The sequence below is a fragment of the Chiloscyllium plagiosum genome, chromosome 4, assembly GCF_004010195.1.
Source record: "Chiloscyllium plagiosum isolate BGI_BamShark_2017 chromosome 4, ASM401019v2, whole genome shotgun sequence".
In the NCBI taxonomy this organism is placed as follows: domain Eukaryota; kingdom Metazoa; phylum Chordata; class Chondrichthyes; order Orectolobiformes; family Hemiscylliidae; genus Chiloscyllium; species Chiloscyllium plagiosum.
Window position 1 is genome coordinate 60,035,456 of NC_057713.1, and position 18,058 is coordinate 60,053,513.

Genomic DNA, 18,058 nt, shown 5'->3' on the forward strand with positions numbered 1-18,058 from the left:
GACTGTGTGGAGTTTGCACGTTCTCCCCGTGTCTGCGTGGGTTTCCTCCGGGTGCACCGGTTTCCTCCCACAGTCCAAAGATGTGCAGGTCAGGTGAATAGGCCATGCTAAATTGCCCGTAGTGTGGGGTAAGTGAAGGGGTATGGGTGGGTTGCGCTTCGGCGGGTCGGTGTGGACTTGTTGGGCCGAAGGGCCTGTTTCCACACTGTAATGTAATCTAAAAAAAAAGAAAAGATGTGAATGATTCTAGGTTATAAGAAATGACAGAGTCAAGATAAGAGAACTCCTCAGAATGCCTGAATTGCTGTGCTCTTCCAGCACCATTGATCCAGAATCCTCAGAAATAATGACCAAAACTTAATCAGTTAATTTCATTGGTGGAAAGTAGAGTTGCAATCTTTGAAAGCTGTTCTGGAGTAAAAGCAACCCAATGGCAAAAGAATATGCCAATTGCTAAAAAGATCTTTTTAACATTGCTTTTGGTTTAATAATTATAAAATATTGGACATTGGACTGACAGCTAAGAATAACCCAATCAGGGCGTGGGGGGAAAGAGAGAATAATCCAGTTGAATCTTTGTTCCTACTGGTATAGAAATATACTGTTGCATGTGGATGAACATGTTGACATATTCATGGGAGCAGAGCATTTTGAGGCAGGGGTTATTTGATTCAGAACACTGACGGAGTTGAGGAGGAACTAGAACTAAAAAATAAATTTGAAAAATCTTGCTGTCAAGAACTGGAGGTGAGGATAATTTAATTTAACTTGATGGGAAATTATTAGATTAGCCACTTGATTTTCATTCCACCAAATTTACCTCCAATCTGTCTCGATTTCTTCCTCATTATTTTGTTTTATCCTCCCTTCTGTTACTGCGGGGATCTGTAGGAAAGGAAGGTACAAATTAAGAATTGAGGAGCATTACTCGAGCTTAGAGGGAAATATGGAGGAACTGACCTAAACTGAGACTTTAGTGAAAAGTCTTGTTGCTTAAAAGATGCGATGTGATTTGATGATAAGCACTGAAACATTCTTTCAGCACTATTATCTTCGGTTATACTCTGTCCTGCATTCATTTGTCTCTAATGTTGTAAATTCATAAAACTATTCATCTTTTGTCAGAGAAATCCTGCAAGAGATACAGAGATTGAGGCTAGAACATGAGCAGGCATCTCAACCCACGCCTGAGAAGGCACAACAGAATCCTACCCTGCTGGCAGAACTTCGACTGCTCAGGTAACTCATTGAAAGTGCACTTTAATTGGTTAGAAAGCCAGTCACTGACTATAGGCGTCTTCAGTCCAACTTCTTCCCAACTCTGGTATCCCCCACCAAAATACCACCATTCCCCAAGGTTCATCACCATGACAACCAATCTCACACTATTGTGGTCTTGTGCCCCAGAAGCAGAGATTTGCCATGATCCAGACAATCCCTCAATGACAACCTGGTGATTTCTGTCACCCTGTCCTCTACAGCTGGTATTAATTACAGCACTGAGGTCCTCCCTCTTTTTTTCCCTTTCTCAGGTATTGTGTGCTTGCTTCTCCTGCATGGACAAAAGAGAGAGGGTGGTGAAGCCATTCTGTGGAGAAAATAATCTACATCTGGTTTAAAATAGCATCTCCTCTTGGGCAATCTTAGCAGTGGCGTGACGACACAGTCCTTCAAAGTTGTGTAGAGGATGGGCCTTGTGGCGACCAGATGCATTGCATTTTGTGATCCAAGGATTCACCAAGCAGGTGGAAATCTCATTCACCTTGCCAGATCAGAGCAGGTCACCAAAACATTTGCAGCACAGCACAGCACAGCACCCTGATTTGCCAGCGCTACCCTGAGGAACTGACCACCTCCACAATCTATCTCTATGCACTATTTGTTATGATTAGCTTCAGGACAGACAGTAAAAATTTGTCCGTCTTATTCACCACTTCCACCAGGATATCCATGTCTCTAGCCACAAACTTTGCTTGGCACAGAAGTGTCAGGAGACTTGTTAACCTCACTGAACCAGTAATGAATTACTGAAGTGCATCATGTAGATGGTATATACTGCTGACACTATGCATCAGTGGTCGAGGAAGTGAATACTGAACTGCAGTGAATTGTGTTCCAGTCAGTTTGGCTGCTTTGTCCTGTATGGTGTAAAGCTGCTTGTGTGCTGTTAGAGCGGCACCCATTCAGGCAAGTGGAGAGTGTACCATCATACTCCTGACTTGTGCCTTGCAGTGGTGGACAGGCAATGGCAGACAGGAGCCTTGTTACTTTGTGCATAATCCCTAGTTCCTGATGTTGCTCTTACAGTCAGTGTTCTCATATGGCTGGACAAGTTCAGTTTCTGATTAATAGCAACCCCCATTATATTGATCATGGAGATTCAATGATATCAATGCATTGTATGTCATTGAGTGATGGTTAGATAATAGCTTTTTGGATATAGTAATTGGCTGGCACTTGTGTTTTGCGAATGTTAATTTTCACTTATCAGCCCAAGCTTGTATGTATGTTGTCTCTGTTTTGCTACGTATGGACATGAACCACTTCAGTATTTGAAGTGTTACATGTGTTACTGAAGGTTATGCAATCATCAGCAAACATCTCCACTTCTGACCTTATGGTGGAGGGAAGGTAATTGATGAAACAACTGAAAGTCATTTGAACCTAGGATACTAATGGGAGGAACTCCCGCAGTGATGTCCTGGTGTTGAGATGACTCAGTGTCTCTATCCCTCAGTATATCTTTGTTTGTACTAAGCATGACTCCAATCATCAGTGTTTTCTTCCCAATTCCTGTTGATCTCAGTTTTGCTAGTGTTCCTTGATGCCATACTTAGTCAAATGCTGCCTTGATATCCACGGCAGTCACTTTTTTTTTGCTCTCTGGAGTTCAAATCATTGTCTGTATTTGGAACAATGTTGTAATCCAGTCAGGAACTGAGTGACCCTGGCAAAATCGATGTTGAGCTTGAGTGAGCAAGTTATTCTTTCGCAGGTGCTGCTTGATAGTGCTGTGGATGACCTCTTCTGTCACTTTGTTGATGAATGAGTGTAGATTGACAGGGCAGTTACTAGCCAGATTGTATTTGTCCTCCTTTTTCTTATCAGGACATATCTGGGCAATTTTTGACATTGTTAGATAGAATCCAGTGTTACTACTGTACAGGAGCAGTTTATTTGGGGATATATGAACTTTCTGGAAAGTTGTCAGGGCCCATGGCCTTTGCAGTATCCAATGCCTTCACTTGTTTCTTGATATTAGTGGAGTACCTCAAATTACTCAAAGACATCTGTGATGTTTGTGACCTTTTCAGGAGGCTAAGACGGAAAATCCACTTGGCACTTGTTGCTGAGAAAGGCTGCAAATACTTCAGCCTTATGTTTTACACTGATCTCTCCCAGCACTGAGTATGAGAATATTTGTGGAGCTCTCATTCCAAATTATTTGTATAATTGTCCTATACTATTCAGAGGATGTGACTGGAATACAGTGCTTCGATCTGATCAATGGAGTGAGATTGCTCAACCTGATCTATTTCAATTTAAATGGGACCCAGCTATTAACATTCTGCACATCATTCTGACATAGGGAAATGTACTGATTATCCTGATTTATAGCTGGAAACCCTCAGTCAATTGAAATTCAAACCAATAACTTGAAATGAAGACCACTTGATCCAGTTAGGATTAATTATCACTGGACTCTGACTCCACAGCATTCTTGCTCTTGACTCCAACTGAGTGCTTATTTTTAATTAAGTTTTTATGGTTACAAGTGGTAAACAGTTAAGTATGTGGAAATTTAAGGTTTAGTACATTTAATTTATATATAAGGATATAGTTGTTTTCACTCTACTGCTGTAACTTCAATTTTTGTTGCCTGGCTCAGTGGGAATGCACCCAACAACTTTTTTATTACTTTTAAAGTTTTTGCATTTATATTCACTTTTCTTCTGGTTTGTTGAAACTGTAATTTTGGAGAAATTTTAAACTGAATGTTTAGCATGGATTTTGAAAGCGAAAATCTTACTTGACCAACCTTATTGCATTTTTTGAGGAAGTATCACAGGTTTGACAACATATTATATTAGGTTGAATTTGTTTAGATTTTACAAAGGGATTCAACAGGTGCACAATAATATGCTAATGAGTAATGCCAGAGTATGTGGAGTCAGGAGAAAATGGCAGATTGGATTACTAACTGATTTCCAGGTAGGCAGCAGGGTGTGGGATATAAGCATAATTATGCAGTATGGCAGAAGGATCAATGCTAGGACCACTGCTGTTCACAATTTACATTAACGAACAAGGTACTTAAAAAAAGCAAACTAAGCACCAGATTTTATTTCTGGAGGGACAGAATTGAAAAATGGGAGGTTATTCTAAATCTATTGAACTTTGATTTTACTGCACTTGGAATGCTGTTTGCAGTGTTTGCTACATGTACAGCAGATACCTCCAATCCCTGGAGTAATGACCAGCGCTGTCTTCACAAAATCCAGCAAATCTGCTGTCAGGATAGGTGTACCAATGTGAGCATCTTCTCTCAAGGCAATATCTCAAGTATCAAGGCAGTTTTTAATGCAACACCAGCTGCAGTGGGTGGCCCACATTGTCTGTATGACAGGCACGATATTTCCTAGGCAAGTGCTCTACTCCAAGCTCCGCAGTGATAAGCGATCACTGGGAGAGCAGAGGAAATATTGCACAATATCCTGAAAGCCTCCCTAACCAATAGCATCATTGGTACTAAGATGTGGGAATCACTTGTCCTAAGTGCACAAACTGGAGAGGTATTACAAATGCACCAACTATTTCAAACATCAACAACTGGAGCACATGGAGGCCAAGTACAAGCAGCAGAAAGAATGCACAGAATCCAGAGTGTCCCACCAACCCACCTTATCAAGTATCACCTGCACCATCTGTGGCAAACTCTGCGGCTCCAGGATTGGGCAATTCAGCCACTGCAGAATCTTCACCATCCTTCCCCATCATCCCACTCAAGTAAAGTCATCTTAGATCCTGAGGCACTGTTAAAGAAAAAGGTTGCCATATTCAAAATTGATTTTAGAAGCGTTGAGAGGAAACAGGGATTTGCAAGGATGATGCCAGGAATGTGTGTGTGGGTATGTGTATAGGAACAAATTGATAGGCTGGATCTCTTTAAAAGAAAACTGAGAGATGACCTAATAAAGGACTTCATGGGACTGATGCAAAGAGAATGTTTCCTCTAGTTGGGGAGTACAATTAGTGGCCATCAATATATGATGGTCACCAAGCGATTAGGAAATCTAGAGAAACCTCTTCTCTCAAAGAGTAGTGAGAATGTGGTCCTCGCCACCATGGAAAGTGGTTGAAGTGAATATTATGGATGCATTTAAGGGAAGCTGGATTAGCATTTCAGGGAGAAGGAAAAAGATGTTTATGGTATTAAACTGAAGTGAGAAAAGATGAGAGAAAGTTTGAGTAATGGATAAACACCTGCATGGATTGGTTGGGCTGAATGGCCTGTTTCTGTTACTGTGTAATCCTGTTTCATTTTTACAATATAATAAAGAAGTGACAAGATTAAATTTGATAAAAGGCACAAAGTAATTTTCCAAGGTTTGAGGATTTTGCTAAGGTGACATGAGGAAAAATATACTCAATTTTGCTGTTCTGGACCAAGGTAAATCTGGCTGCTCCTGGATCAAAACACAAATGTTAATATGTTGGTTTGGAATAAAACTTCATTCTATCTTCACATTCATACCTTTCTGAAAATATCTAATTCTTTAAAATAAATGTTGCAGAACCTATTGGCACTACAAGACAATTTAGCCAACAGTATTTTTTGAATAAGATAAAACATCGTAAACTTGTTCTCTGTACTTTGTTGCTGAATAGTTGTCTTTTAAAGTTGCCTTCAAATATTGTCATGCATTTAGGTGAAATTAAACATTAGTTCTTACACTTCACAGGCAACGAAAAGATGAGTTAGAACAAAGGATGTCAGCATTGCAAGAAAGCCGCCGAGAATTGATGGTTCAACTAGAAGGCCTGATGAAGTTACTGAAAGTAAGGCTATTCATTGGGTAAATTAAAAGCCGGATCACAACAGGTCAATGACATGACAAGTCTTTTTTCCAAATGAGATTTTTTTTACAGTTAGAATATAACAGCTGAAAAGCACAATGTAAAAAGATAGGTATTCACAAATGTAATTCACCTATACAGGAAGATGACTTTCTTCTCCATAACTTTTAGCCCTGTCTAAATTGGGACTGGGCAGATGTGGGCTGGGAAGTTCCTGGAAATTGTTCACACCTTTCACCAATACCTTAAATTTTTTTGCATGTCTGAAGAAATTCACCCAAAAGCAATTTTAAAATTTTTCTTTGTATTTATTATCAATATAAATTGTTGGAACTTTAATTTTGTATGCATTAATTTCTAAAAAGATACACTTGTACCTGTTTGCTTGGAAACCATTGTTTAAAACAAAAATCTGTAGATTGTTTAAAAAGTTACATGTCGTACATTGTCAAAGTAATACTTGATTTTTAAACTTTCAAATAGGAAGAAGAAATGAGGCAGGAAGTAAGTTTCCTGATCCATCTTTGAGCAATCATTGCATCTTTATTTGCTGTCTTATTCTGGCCTTCATGTTTTGTTTAGCTTTTTGCCTCCGTTGTATATAAACGAAAATTTTTAGTTTTACTGCAACAAGCCAGTTTTACTCTGGCATTTGATACTAACATTAAGTGAAATTATAAAGCTTGGATTTGGATTGTTATACTTACTGATTTCTAATTAGACACTTGTTTTACTTATGAAAGCATGAGAAAATTGTGTGATTATGATTTTTACTGTGCTTTGAACCAAAATAGTAAGTACATAGAAATATATGTACAGTTATTATGTTAGGACTCCATGTACAGATCGTTCTGCTATAATGGGCATTTCATTAATGTGAATTCACTATAACGTGATTGACGATTTGAGGACACTGTTTCTAAAGCACAAACTTTTAAAGCATGTATCGGTTATAACGCGATTCCAGCCCCAGAGTTTAAATGGTGCTGTTATTACATGATTTTCTTCTAACATGGGATTGCATAAGAACAAAACTACCGCGTTATAGCAGAACCGACTATAGTGCATTTTGATAATGATCCGATTCCCGTTGAGTCGCTGATCAAGAAAATATGGAGTATGCCATATGGCCTTGAGTCTGCTTTATCAATTACTAAATTCATGATCCTTGACCTAAACTGCACTTCCCCACCTGATCCCCTTAACGTACAATGCAAATCTCTGTGACTCTTGACTTTGAATATGTTCAATGCTTGAGTATCCACAGTCTTTTGGGGTTAAAAATTTCAAAGGCTCACAACCCTCTAAGTGAAGAAGTTTTTCATCTCAGTCCAAAATAGATAACCCCTGATTCAGAAGCCACATGCTAGCTATAGATTCTTCAGGGAACAGCCACTCAGCATCTACCATATCAAATTTTCTCATTCTTATTTTTCTTGGTTAGATTTCTCAAAGGAGATTGATGTGGTAGATGTTGAGGGATTGTTTCCACTGATTGAGAAAGCTGAAACACAGAGATGGTCTTAGGATAAGGTGCCAATTGTTTATAATTAAGGTGAGGAGAAATTACTACTTTTTCATTATTCAACAGATGTGGGTATCACTAGCTAGGCCGCAATTTATTGCCCATCCCTTCTTAAACTACAATAGTCTTTAAGAGGTGCTTATAAGAAAGGAGATTCAGGATTTTGAACCAGCAACAGTGAACAAAATGCAATATAATTCTAAGTCAATGCTTCAGTTGCTCCTGTAAATTTTCACAGACATTGGGGTGGGGCAGATAAACAGCAGGAGGGTCACAGACTGATTTTCCCCACCTTTAAAACAACCAGCACTGTAAAGTCCAGTCTCACACTCTCTTTCCCATCCTTTAATGAATCTTCTCTTAATATTAGTATATTATTACTAAATCTGTGCAACCTTTTTGTGGCACCTGATCAAATATGCTTTGGAAATTCAAATAACCTTCTTCCATATCTTCTCTTTCTTCTACTCTGCAAACAGCATAATCAAAAAGCTTTAATTGTTTTATGAAACACAATTTGCATTTCACAACACAATGTTGATTCTGCATTATCATTTTCTGATTTTTCTGAGTACCGTCTTAATAAACAGAGGAAATGTTGGAAATACACAGCCAGTCTGACATCATCTATTGAAAGTGAAACTGAGTTGATATTTCCGTTATTACCTTTCATCGGAACATGATGTCATGACCTGAAATTTTATCTTTATTTCATTTATTGTCAATCCTTAATAGCCCTGGAGAAGGTCTTGAATACAAGTGAATCCTGAATAAGACATTTCAGAATGCGATGAACAGCCAGTCCTTTTTCTGTTGTGTATTATCATATGTAAACCAGACCTGGGAATGGTGGTAAATTTCCTTTCCTAAAGCACATTAGTCAATTAGACGTCTAGTTTGGTTACTTCCTAGCCACCCTTACTGATACTTGCTTTTCATTCAGACTTACTTAATTGAATTTAAAATTTTCAGTTATGATAGTGAACATGTCTCCCCAGAGCAATAGCTTACATCTCCATTGCTAGTCCAGTACATCGTTATCTCCATTGGATGGTTCTTGGGAATTGTAATTAGATTGCTCTAAGTATCCTCATTTCACTCTACCACATTCCCCTGGAGTACAATGCTCTGAAGAAGAACATCTGAGGCCTAGTACAGTTGGGGTATCAAGCAGGGGCTGACTTTAGCTGTACCCATTCCACTCAGCCTCTTTTTGTTACTCAATATCTAAAGAACAGTGAAAAATTCTGAACTGCTGTCTGCTAGAAAGTAAGTGTTGTAAAATGTAATTTGAAAGGAGTTGAAGAAGGTGAAAATTGGGCAGGATGAAATGATTGCATTTTTCTTTTGGTGAGCTAATTGTTATGCTTCTCTTTCACATCAATATCAGTACATGCAGCCGGCTAAAATGTGAAGGAACTTTTTTTCTTCTCCTTGTTGACTTCTTCCTCCTTTTCCTCAATTGCTGTACTGCAGATGCCACCCAGACCCAGTACATCATCTCCCCTTCACCAACACACATAACCCCACCTATCTTCACATTTACCATGGCTGATCCACCTAACCTGTACAGCTCTGGACACTACTGAGCAATCTAGCATTGCCATTCATCCAACTTGAACATCTTTGTACTATGAGAGGAAACCTGAACACCTGGCAAAATTCCATGCAGACAAAGGGAAAACTTACAAACGCATACACAACAAACTAAGACACCCTACAGTGGAAATTTGAAAAAACAGCTGCTGGGCTCCTTAAATCAACAAGTTAGAAAAAGTTAGATCATTTTTGTAGACCATCCCTAATTGCCCTTTACCTGAGTGCCCTTTAACTATTTGCCATTTGAGAGTTACTTGAATCAACCAAACTAATGTAAATCTGGAGATTAGATAATGATAGCCGATTCCTTCCCGAAAGGCTAATAATGAACATCGTGATAGTTTTAGAGCTTCCAATTTCAGATTTATTTAAATTGAACTGTAACTCAGCCAATAGCTGTGGTGGTATTGAAACCCATTTCTTCAGAGCATTAAAATTTGGATTACTATTCTGGTTGGTTAGCTCAGTTGGCTAGGCAGCTGGTTTGTAATTTAGTGATGCCAACAGAATGGGTTCAATTCCCACATTGACTGGGGTTACCAGGAAGGACTTTTCTTCTCAACCTCTCTCCTTGCCTGAGGCATGGTGACCCTCAGGTTAAACCATGAGCTGTTGCCTCTGTCTAATGAGAGAGCAGCCCTTTGGCCTGATGGGTTTATGGCAACTTTACTGTTATCTTTTATTATTCTGATGATGGAGCCACTCCCTTGACTGAGTTTCAAATGCTACATTTATCTCAGAAAGGGTTTGAGTTCACAATTTGACTGACAGCTTAAAGAGATAATTAAATGATTAATTGACTTTGTGGGGTTCATATTGAGGTTTCTTTGTTTCTGTAGAAATTAACAGTGTGAGATTTAAAAGCTCTGAATGGGTTTCACAAATGAGAGTCTTATTCATTGCTAAATGAGTGATAACGATATTAGATTGTTAGAATTTTCATCCCCAAATGGATCCTATGGTGTACCCATGATGGACCTTGGGTAAGCAGCTATGAATTTGGCATGGCGATATGAGGAGGCATTCTGAGTATAAAAGGGCATGGATTAGCATTGAATGATCATGGGGCATGCACAGGGGCTTTGAGGTAAAGTGACTTGTCACCACCATTGTACCCTAAATATCTTTCTTGTGTGGGGTGAGATGGGTGAGAAGATCATATCCCATCCATCATTGTTTGCATAATTACTGGCCTGGTGTAGAGAATTGCAGATAACTTGTTAATTTCTGTATCAACATTCGTTGAGAGTTGGTGGCATAATGGTATTGTCATTGGGCTAGTAATCTAGTGGCCTAGATTTAGTTCCCTAGAATATGACTTCAAATCCCACCAATCAATAAAAAATATGGAACTGAAGGCTAATCTTGGTAATGATGACCATGTTGGCTCTGATCAATTATTGTAAAAATCCATTGAGTTCATCAGTGGAAGGAAATCACTATTCTTATTTGGTCTGGTCTAAATATGACACCGGATCCTCAGCCCTACAGTTGACTTTTAAATGCCCCCTGAAGTGGCCAACTCAGCCATTGAGTTCAAGACAATCAGGGCAACAAATACTAACCCTGCCAGTGACCCTGAGTAAAACAAGACGTTCCATTGTTTAAACCTCTAATTAAATGAGAAGTTTAAAAATAGACATTTTTTCCTCTGACAATCTGTCTTTGGTGGGTGTTATATAAATAATTGTTTTGAGAGGAACTAATAGCTATATTACAGAGTCATAGAGTTGTACAGCAAGGAAGCAAACCCTTCGGTCTAACTCATCCATGCTGCAAGATGTAACTAGTGGGTTGCCTCAAGGTTCGGTCCATGGACCTCAGATATTTACAAACTACATTAGAGATCTGGTTACAGGGATGGAAGGCTCCAGCCAAATTTGTGGATGACACAAAAATAGCAGGATGGTAAATTGCAATGAGGAAATAAAAACCTTACAAATGGATATAGATAGGTTAGGCAAGTGGGCCAAAATGTGGCAGATGGAGTTTAATGTGGATAAGTGCGAGGTCATGCATTTGGGTTGAAAAAATAAGAAGGCGACTTATTATCTTAATGGGGAGAGATCTCGGGGTGCTCTGGTGCAGAGGGATCTAGGAGAAAGTGAGGACTGCAGATGCTGGAGATCAGAGCTGAAAATGTGTTGCTGGAAAAGCGCAGCAGGTCAGGCAGCATCCAAGGAGCAGGAGAATCGACGTTTCGGGTATGAGCCTGAAGAAGGGCTCATGCCCGAAATGTCGATTCTCCTGCTCCTTGGATGCTGCCTGACCTGCTGTGCTTTTCCAGCAACACATTTTCAGTGCAGAGGGATCTAGGTGTACACAGAAAACTAGCATGCAGGAACAGCAGGTAATAAAATAATAAAAACACAAATGGAGTGTTGGCTTTTATAGCTATAGGAATAGAATATAATGGCAAGGAAGTATTGTTGCAACTATGCAAGGTAATGGTGAGACCACACCTGGAGTATTGTGCACAGTTTTAGTCCCCTTATTTGAGGAACGATGAACTGGCATTAGAGGCAGTTCACAGGGGATTCAATATATCGATCCCAGAACTGAGGGGTTTGTTGTATGAAAAGAGCTTGAAAACTTTAGGTCTATACTCTCTGGAATTTACAAGAATGAACGCAGATTAAATTGAGATATTCAAGATGATTCAAGGTATGGATAAAATAAACATGAAGCAGATGCTTCCTCTTGTGGGGCATTCTAGGATGAGAGGTCATAGCCTTAGGTAAAGGGGTTGCAAATTTAAAATAGTGTGTTGAGGAGAAACTATTTTTCCCAAAAGATTGTGAATCTGTGGAATTTTCTACCACAAAGTGCAGTGGATGCTGGGACAATGAGTAAATTTAAGGGGGAGTTAGACAGATTTTTAATTGGTAATGGATTGGAGGGACATGGAGAGAAGGCAGAAAAATAGAGATGTGGAACATATTGCCATGATCGAATGGTGGAGCAGACTCAATGGGCTGAAGAGCCTAATTCTGCTCCTATAGCTTATGAACTTATGACTAGATATCCTGAATTAACCGAGTTCCATTTGCCAGCATTTGGCCCATATCTCTCTAAACCTTTCCGATTCATCTACCATACAGATACCTTTTAAATGCTGTAATTGTACCAGCCTTCACCACTTCCTCTGGCAGCTCATTCTTTACACACATCACCCTCTGCATGAAAACATTGCCCCTTGGGTCCCTTTTATATCTTTCCCCTCTGACCTTAAACCTGTGGCTGCTAGTTTTGGACTCCCCTATCCTGGAAAAAAAATGTCATGTTTTTACAAACCTCTAAGGTCATCCATCAGCCTCTGATGCTCCAAGGAAAGTAGCCCTATCCTATTCAGCCTCTCCCTATTTCTCAAACTCTCCAACCACAGCCACATCCTTGTAAATGTTTTCTGCTCCCTTTCAAGTTTAATAACATCTTTCTTATAACAGGGAGCCCAGAACTGAACACAGTATTCCTAAAGTGGCCTAACCAAAGTCCTGTACAGCGGCAACATGACACCCCAACTCCAATACTCAATGCACTGAATAATAAAGGCCAGTGTGCCAAATGCTTTCTTCACTACCTGGTCTACCTGTGACTCCAACTTCAAGGAACTATGAACCTGTACCCCAAGGTCTCTTTGTTTGATAATATTCCCCAGGACCCTTCCATTAAGTGTATAAGCCCTGCCATGATTTGCCTTACCAAAATATAATACCTCACATTCATCTAAATTAAACTCCCATCTGCCATTCCTCGGCCCATTTGTCTATCTGATCAAGGTGCTCTGAGATAACCTTCTTCACTGTCCACTGCACCATCCATTTTGTTGTCACAGTATCATAGAAATGTATAGCATAGAAACAGACCCTTCAGTCCAACTCATCCATCTGCAAACTTACTAACCATACCTCCTATATTCACATCTAAATCATTTATGTAAATGACAAAAAGCAGTGGACCCAGCACCAAGCTTTGTGGCACACCACTGGTCGCAGGCTCCAATCTGACAAACCATCCTCTACCATCATCCTCTGTCTCTTACTTCCAAGACAATTTTGTATCTAAATGGTTAGCTCTCCCTGGATTCCATGTGATCTAACCTTGCTAACCAAGGCTGCCATGCAGAACCTTGTCAAACACCTTGCTGAAGTCCATATAGTCAACATCCACTGCTCTGCCTTCATCAATCTTCTTTATTACTTCTTCAAAAATCTCAATCAAGTCAGTGAGACACTATTTCCCATGCACAAAAACTATGTTGATGATACCTAATCAATCCTTGCCTTTCCAAATACGTGTGGATCCTGTCCCTCCGAATTCTGTCCAAGAACGTACCCACCACTGATGTCAGGCTCACCAGTCTTCAGTTCCCTGGCTTTTCCTTACTACTTTCTTAAATAATGACACCACATTAGCCACCCTCCAATCCTCAAGCTCCTCACCCGTGGCTATTAATGATGCAAATAACTCAAAGAACGGCCAACAATCACTTCCCGAGCTTCGCACAATATTCTGGATACACCCGATCAGGTCCTGGGGATTTATCCATCTTTATGCATTTCACAATGTCCAGCACTTCGTTCTCTGTATTATGGACACTTTTCAATATATCGCAATTTATTTCTCCAAATCCTGCATATTCTTCTCTCCAGTAAATACTGACAAGAAATACTCATTTAGTGTCTCACCAATCTCCTGTGATTCCAGAAGTAGATGACCTTGTTGATCTTTGAGAGGCCCTATTCTCACCCTAGTTACTCTTTATATTTGTAGAATCTCTGGATTCTCCTCAAAATTATTTTCCAAAGCTATCTCATGTTTCCTTTTTGCCCTCCTGATTTCCCTCTTGAGTATCCTTCCACTGCCTTTATACTCATTGAGGGGTTCACTTGATCCCAGCTATCTATACCTGGCATTAGCCTCCTTTCTTTTTGACCGGAGCCTCAATTTCTCTAGTCACCCAGCATTCCCTACATCTGCCAGCCTTGGATTTTAAGTTCTTGACTAATACCATCAAAATTGGTCTTACTCCAATTTAGAACTTTTAACTTTTAGATCTGGTCTATTCTTTTCCATTACTATTTAAAAACTAATGGAATTATGATCACTGGCCCAAACAGTGCTCCCCCACTGACACCTCAGCCACTTGACCTGCCTTATTTCCCAAGAGAAGGTTAAGTTTTGCTCCTTCTCTCGTAGTTTCATCCATATGCTGAATAAGAAACTTTTCTTGTACACACTTAACAAATTTCTCTCCACCCAAGCCTTTAACACAGTGGCAGCCCCAGTCTATGTTTTGGAAAATTAAAATCCCCTCCCGTCACAACGCTATCATTCTTACCCATATCTGAGATGTTTCAAATTTGCTTCTCACTTTCCTAAGGGTCTTATAGTATAATCCCAATAAGGTGATTATCCCTTTCTTAGTTCTTTGTTCCATCCAAATAACTTCACTGGACGTAATTCCAGGAATATCATCCCTATTTACAGCTGTAATGTTAACCCGTAGCCAAAAACACCACTCCCTCTCCTCTCTCATCCCCCTTCCTATAGAATCAATACCCCAGAACATTAAGCTACCAGTTTTCTGCCTTGCTCCTCTCTGCCTTGCTCCTGTTTGCCTTGCTCCTCTTCCCAACTGTACCAGTCTCTACCACTCTCTGTGTCCCCAACACCCCCATTAGTTTAAAGCCTCCTGAGTATCACTAGCAAATCTCCCTGCCAGGACTCTTGTTCTCTTCAAATTCAGGCGCAAACCATGCCCCTTATAATAGGTCACTTCTACCCCAGAAGAGATTCCAATGATCCAAAAATGTGAATCCCTGCCCTCTGCACCAGCTCCTCAGCTATGCATTAATCTGCTATGTCCTCCTATTTCTCACTAGCACATGGCTTTGGAAGTAATTCAGACATTACTACTCTTAAGGACCTACTTTTTAACATCTGCCTGATTTCCTATTTCTCTCTTCAGAACCTTGTCCATTTCATATGTCATTGGTACCAATGTGTGCAATGATCTCATGTTGATCACTCTCCCCTTTTGAGAATATGCTGCACCCTCTCTGAGACATCTTTGACCCTGGCATCAGGGAAGCTTTCAGCATCCGCAGAAATGTCTGTCAGTATCTCTGACTAGGGAGTTCCCTCTTATAATTGATCACTTGGAACCTCGTTACTTGAGCCAGTCTCAGTACCAGAAACCTGGCTGTCAGTGCTACATTCCCCTGAGAGTCCATCACTCCTATATTTTCCAAAACTGCATACTTGTTTGAAGGCTCCTGCACTACTTGCTTCCCTCTCCTACCTTTACTCAAGGTAACTCATTAACTTTATCTGCGGTTTTTCTACTTTCCTGAAACTGCCATCCAACACACTCCGTGATTCCTGTAAATTCCTCATTGTCTTTAACTGCCATTCCAACTGATCTATGTGATCTGATAGAATTTACGACCAAACACACTTGGTGCAGACACAATCAACAGGAACATTGAAATTCTCCCTGGTTGTCAGGAAGAGCACATCTCTCTATCAAAGGCCATCGTTGCACCTTAATCTGCAGACCCAGAAAATATCACAGTCTTACTGCTCTAAGAACACTGTTCGAGGATATGGGTCATTCTGCTACAACATACGTTTCATCAACACAAATTGGCTATAACATGATTGACAAATTGTGGACTTTGTTTGGATAACGCAAACGTTCTATTAGCGATCTTCTACAGTGTGATTTTCTATCGTGGTTTTCCATAGTGCGATTTTCTATAGGTTGGAGAGGAACATAACTATTGCATTATAGTAGAACGATCTGTAACTTAATACCTATATTTTATATTTATATGGAACAGATCTCATTAAAACATAAAAAAACCCTCACCCTACTCACTATGGTAGATTTACAAGAAAAAAATCAAGATGTATACATTTTATAAGTCATAAAAATAAACATTTAGCTGATTATTGAATCACTACTCACTCCCAGCTGTGAATCGTTCCAATATTGTGGTCTCTCCAAGGTCAGCTGTGAAATTTGACTTTTGTTGTTTTTATTGGACCTAATTCCAATTGCTGGAGATACTTGTACTTTCACAATCAGTCAGCTGTGAAAGTTCATTGCTAGGTTTTTTTTGATGAACTCTGGAGCTGTTCTTGGACCTCTGTCTCGACATATTACAAGGGCGTGAGTGGGTAGACCTTTAACTAGAGTGAATTATGAAAGGTTACTTGACTGGCACCCAATTTGATTTAATGGCCATCCTGTCTAGCAATATGCGGCAGTATGCACCATCTACAGACTGCACTGCTGGGTTTACTCAATCTGCACATCCGAGATCATCATGACCTCTACTAGTATGAAGAAGTACAGCAGCCATCCTAGGAGTAACATCGCCTTCAAATCACTTTTGTTACCCTCCCATCAACATGCATCATTTGTCCTCAGATTGGATCAAAATCCTGGAATTTTCTATATAATGCTATTGTAGACACACAATCACCATAAACACTGATTTAGAAATAGAAGGAAGAGTCAAAGGAAGTATCTTTGTGTTTAAAGGTTGAAAATATAAACTGTGTATTGTGAAATATTTTTTACACTGGCTTCTATTGCATGACTGAACTGGACTGCTGATGTAATCACTGAGTAACTATATACATTGTTTTCATTCTCCAGTTTTAAAGTAAGTCAATTTAAAAACAATCAGAAAGGTCAATTTATTGAACTTATAATGTATGCTCATAACAAAGGGATATTCCTGCTTCTTGTGAAACCGGCTCAGAAAGTAGTTTTGAAGAGTGTGGTGCTGAAAAAGCACGGCCGGTCAGGCAGCATCCGAGGAGCAGGAGAGTTGACTTTTCTAACATTTAACTCTTCATCAGGAATGTGGGGGTGGCCCAAGGGGACTGAGAGATGAATAGAAGAGAGGGTGTGGGGCTGTGGGGAAGGTAGCTGGAAATGTGATAGGTAGCTAAGATGGGGTGAAGGTGATAGGTCAGAGATGAGGGTGGAGGGGATAGGTGAAAAGGAAGATGGACAGGGTAGGACAGTTCAAGAAGACGGTGCTGAGTTGGAAGGTTGGATCCAGGATAAGGTGGGGGGAAGGGAAATGAGGAAACTGGTGCAATTGACATTGATCCCATGTGGTTGGAGGGCCCTGAGGCGGAAGATGAGGCATTCTTCCTCCATGAGTCAAGTGGCTAGAGTTTTGGCAGTGGAGGAGGCCCAGGACTTGCATGTCCTTGGCAGAGCAGATGGGGAGTTAAAGTGTTTGGCCATGGGGCAGTGAGGTTGCTTAGTGCATGTGTCGCAGAGATGTTCTCTGAAACGTCCTGTCTCCCCAGTGTAGAGGACACTACATCAAGAGCAATGGACACAGTAAATGACGTGTGTGGAAGGACAGGTAAATCTACGTCAGATGTGAAAGAATCCTTTGGGGTCTTGGACTGAAATGGGGTGGGAGGTGTGAGTGCAGGTTTTACACTTCTTGCAGTGGCAGGGGAAGGTTTGGGGAGTGGAGGGTGGGTTATTGGTCATGGACCTAATAAGGGAGTTGCAAAGGGAATGGTCTCTCTGGAACGCAGATAGGGGTGGGGAAGGAAATATATCCCTGGTGGTGCGATATGTTTGTAGGTCGAGGAAATGGCGGAGAATGATACGTTGTATCCGGAGGTTGGTGGGGTGGAAGGTGAAGACCGGGGGAAGGTTCTGTCCTTGTTGCAATTGGAGGGGTGGAGTTCAAGGGTGGAGGTGTGAGAAGTAGAGGAGGAGGGCATCATCGGCCATGTGGGAGGGGAAATTGCAATCTTTGAAGAAGGAGATTGTCTGGGATGTTCTGTGGTGGAATTGGTCCTCCTGGGAGC

The 18,058-nt window shown here is 40.4% G+C and overlaps 1 protein-coding gene across 1 annotated transcript in view; it reads left to right on the top strand.

Annotated features, from left to right (window-relative positions):
- dtna (dystrobrevin, alpha) overlaps positions 1-18,058 on the top strand; it is a 198,586-nt gene that overhangs the window by 148,877 nt on the left and 31,651 nt on the right. Inside the window, exons 16-17 of the mRNA XM_043689334.1 lie at positions 1,126-1,239; positions 5,964-6,060. Of these exons, the coding sequence (XP_043545269.1) occupies positions 1,126-1,239; positions 5,964-6,060 (211 nt within the window). The remainder of the gene's footprint in view (positions 1-1,125; positions 1,240-5,963; positions 6,061-18,058) is intronic.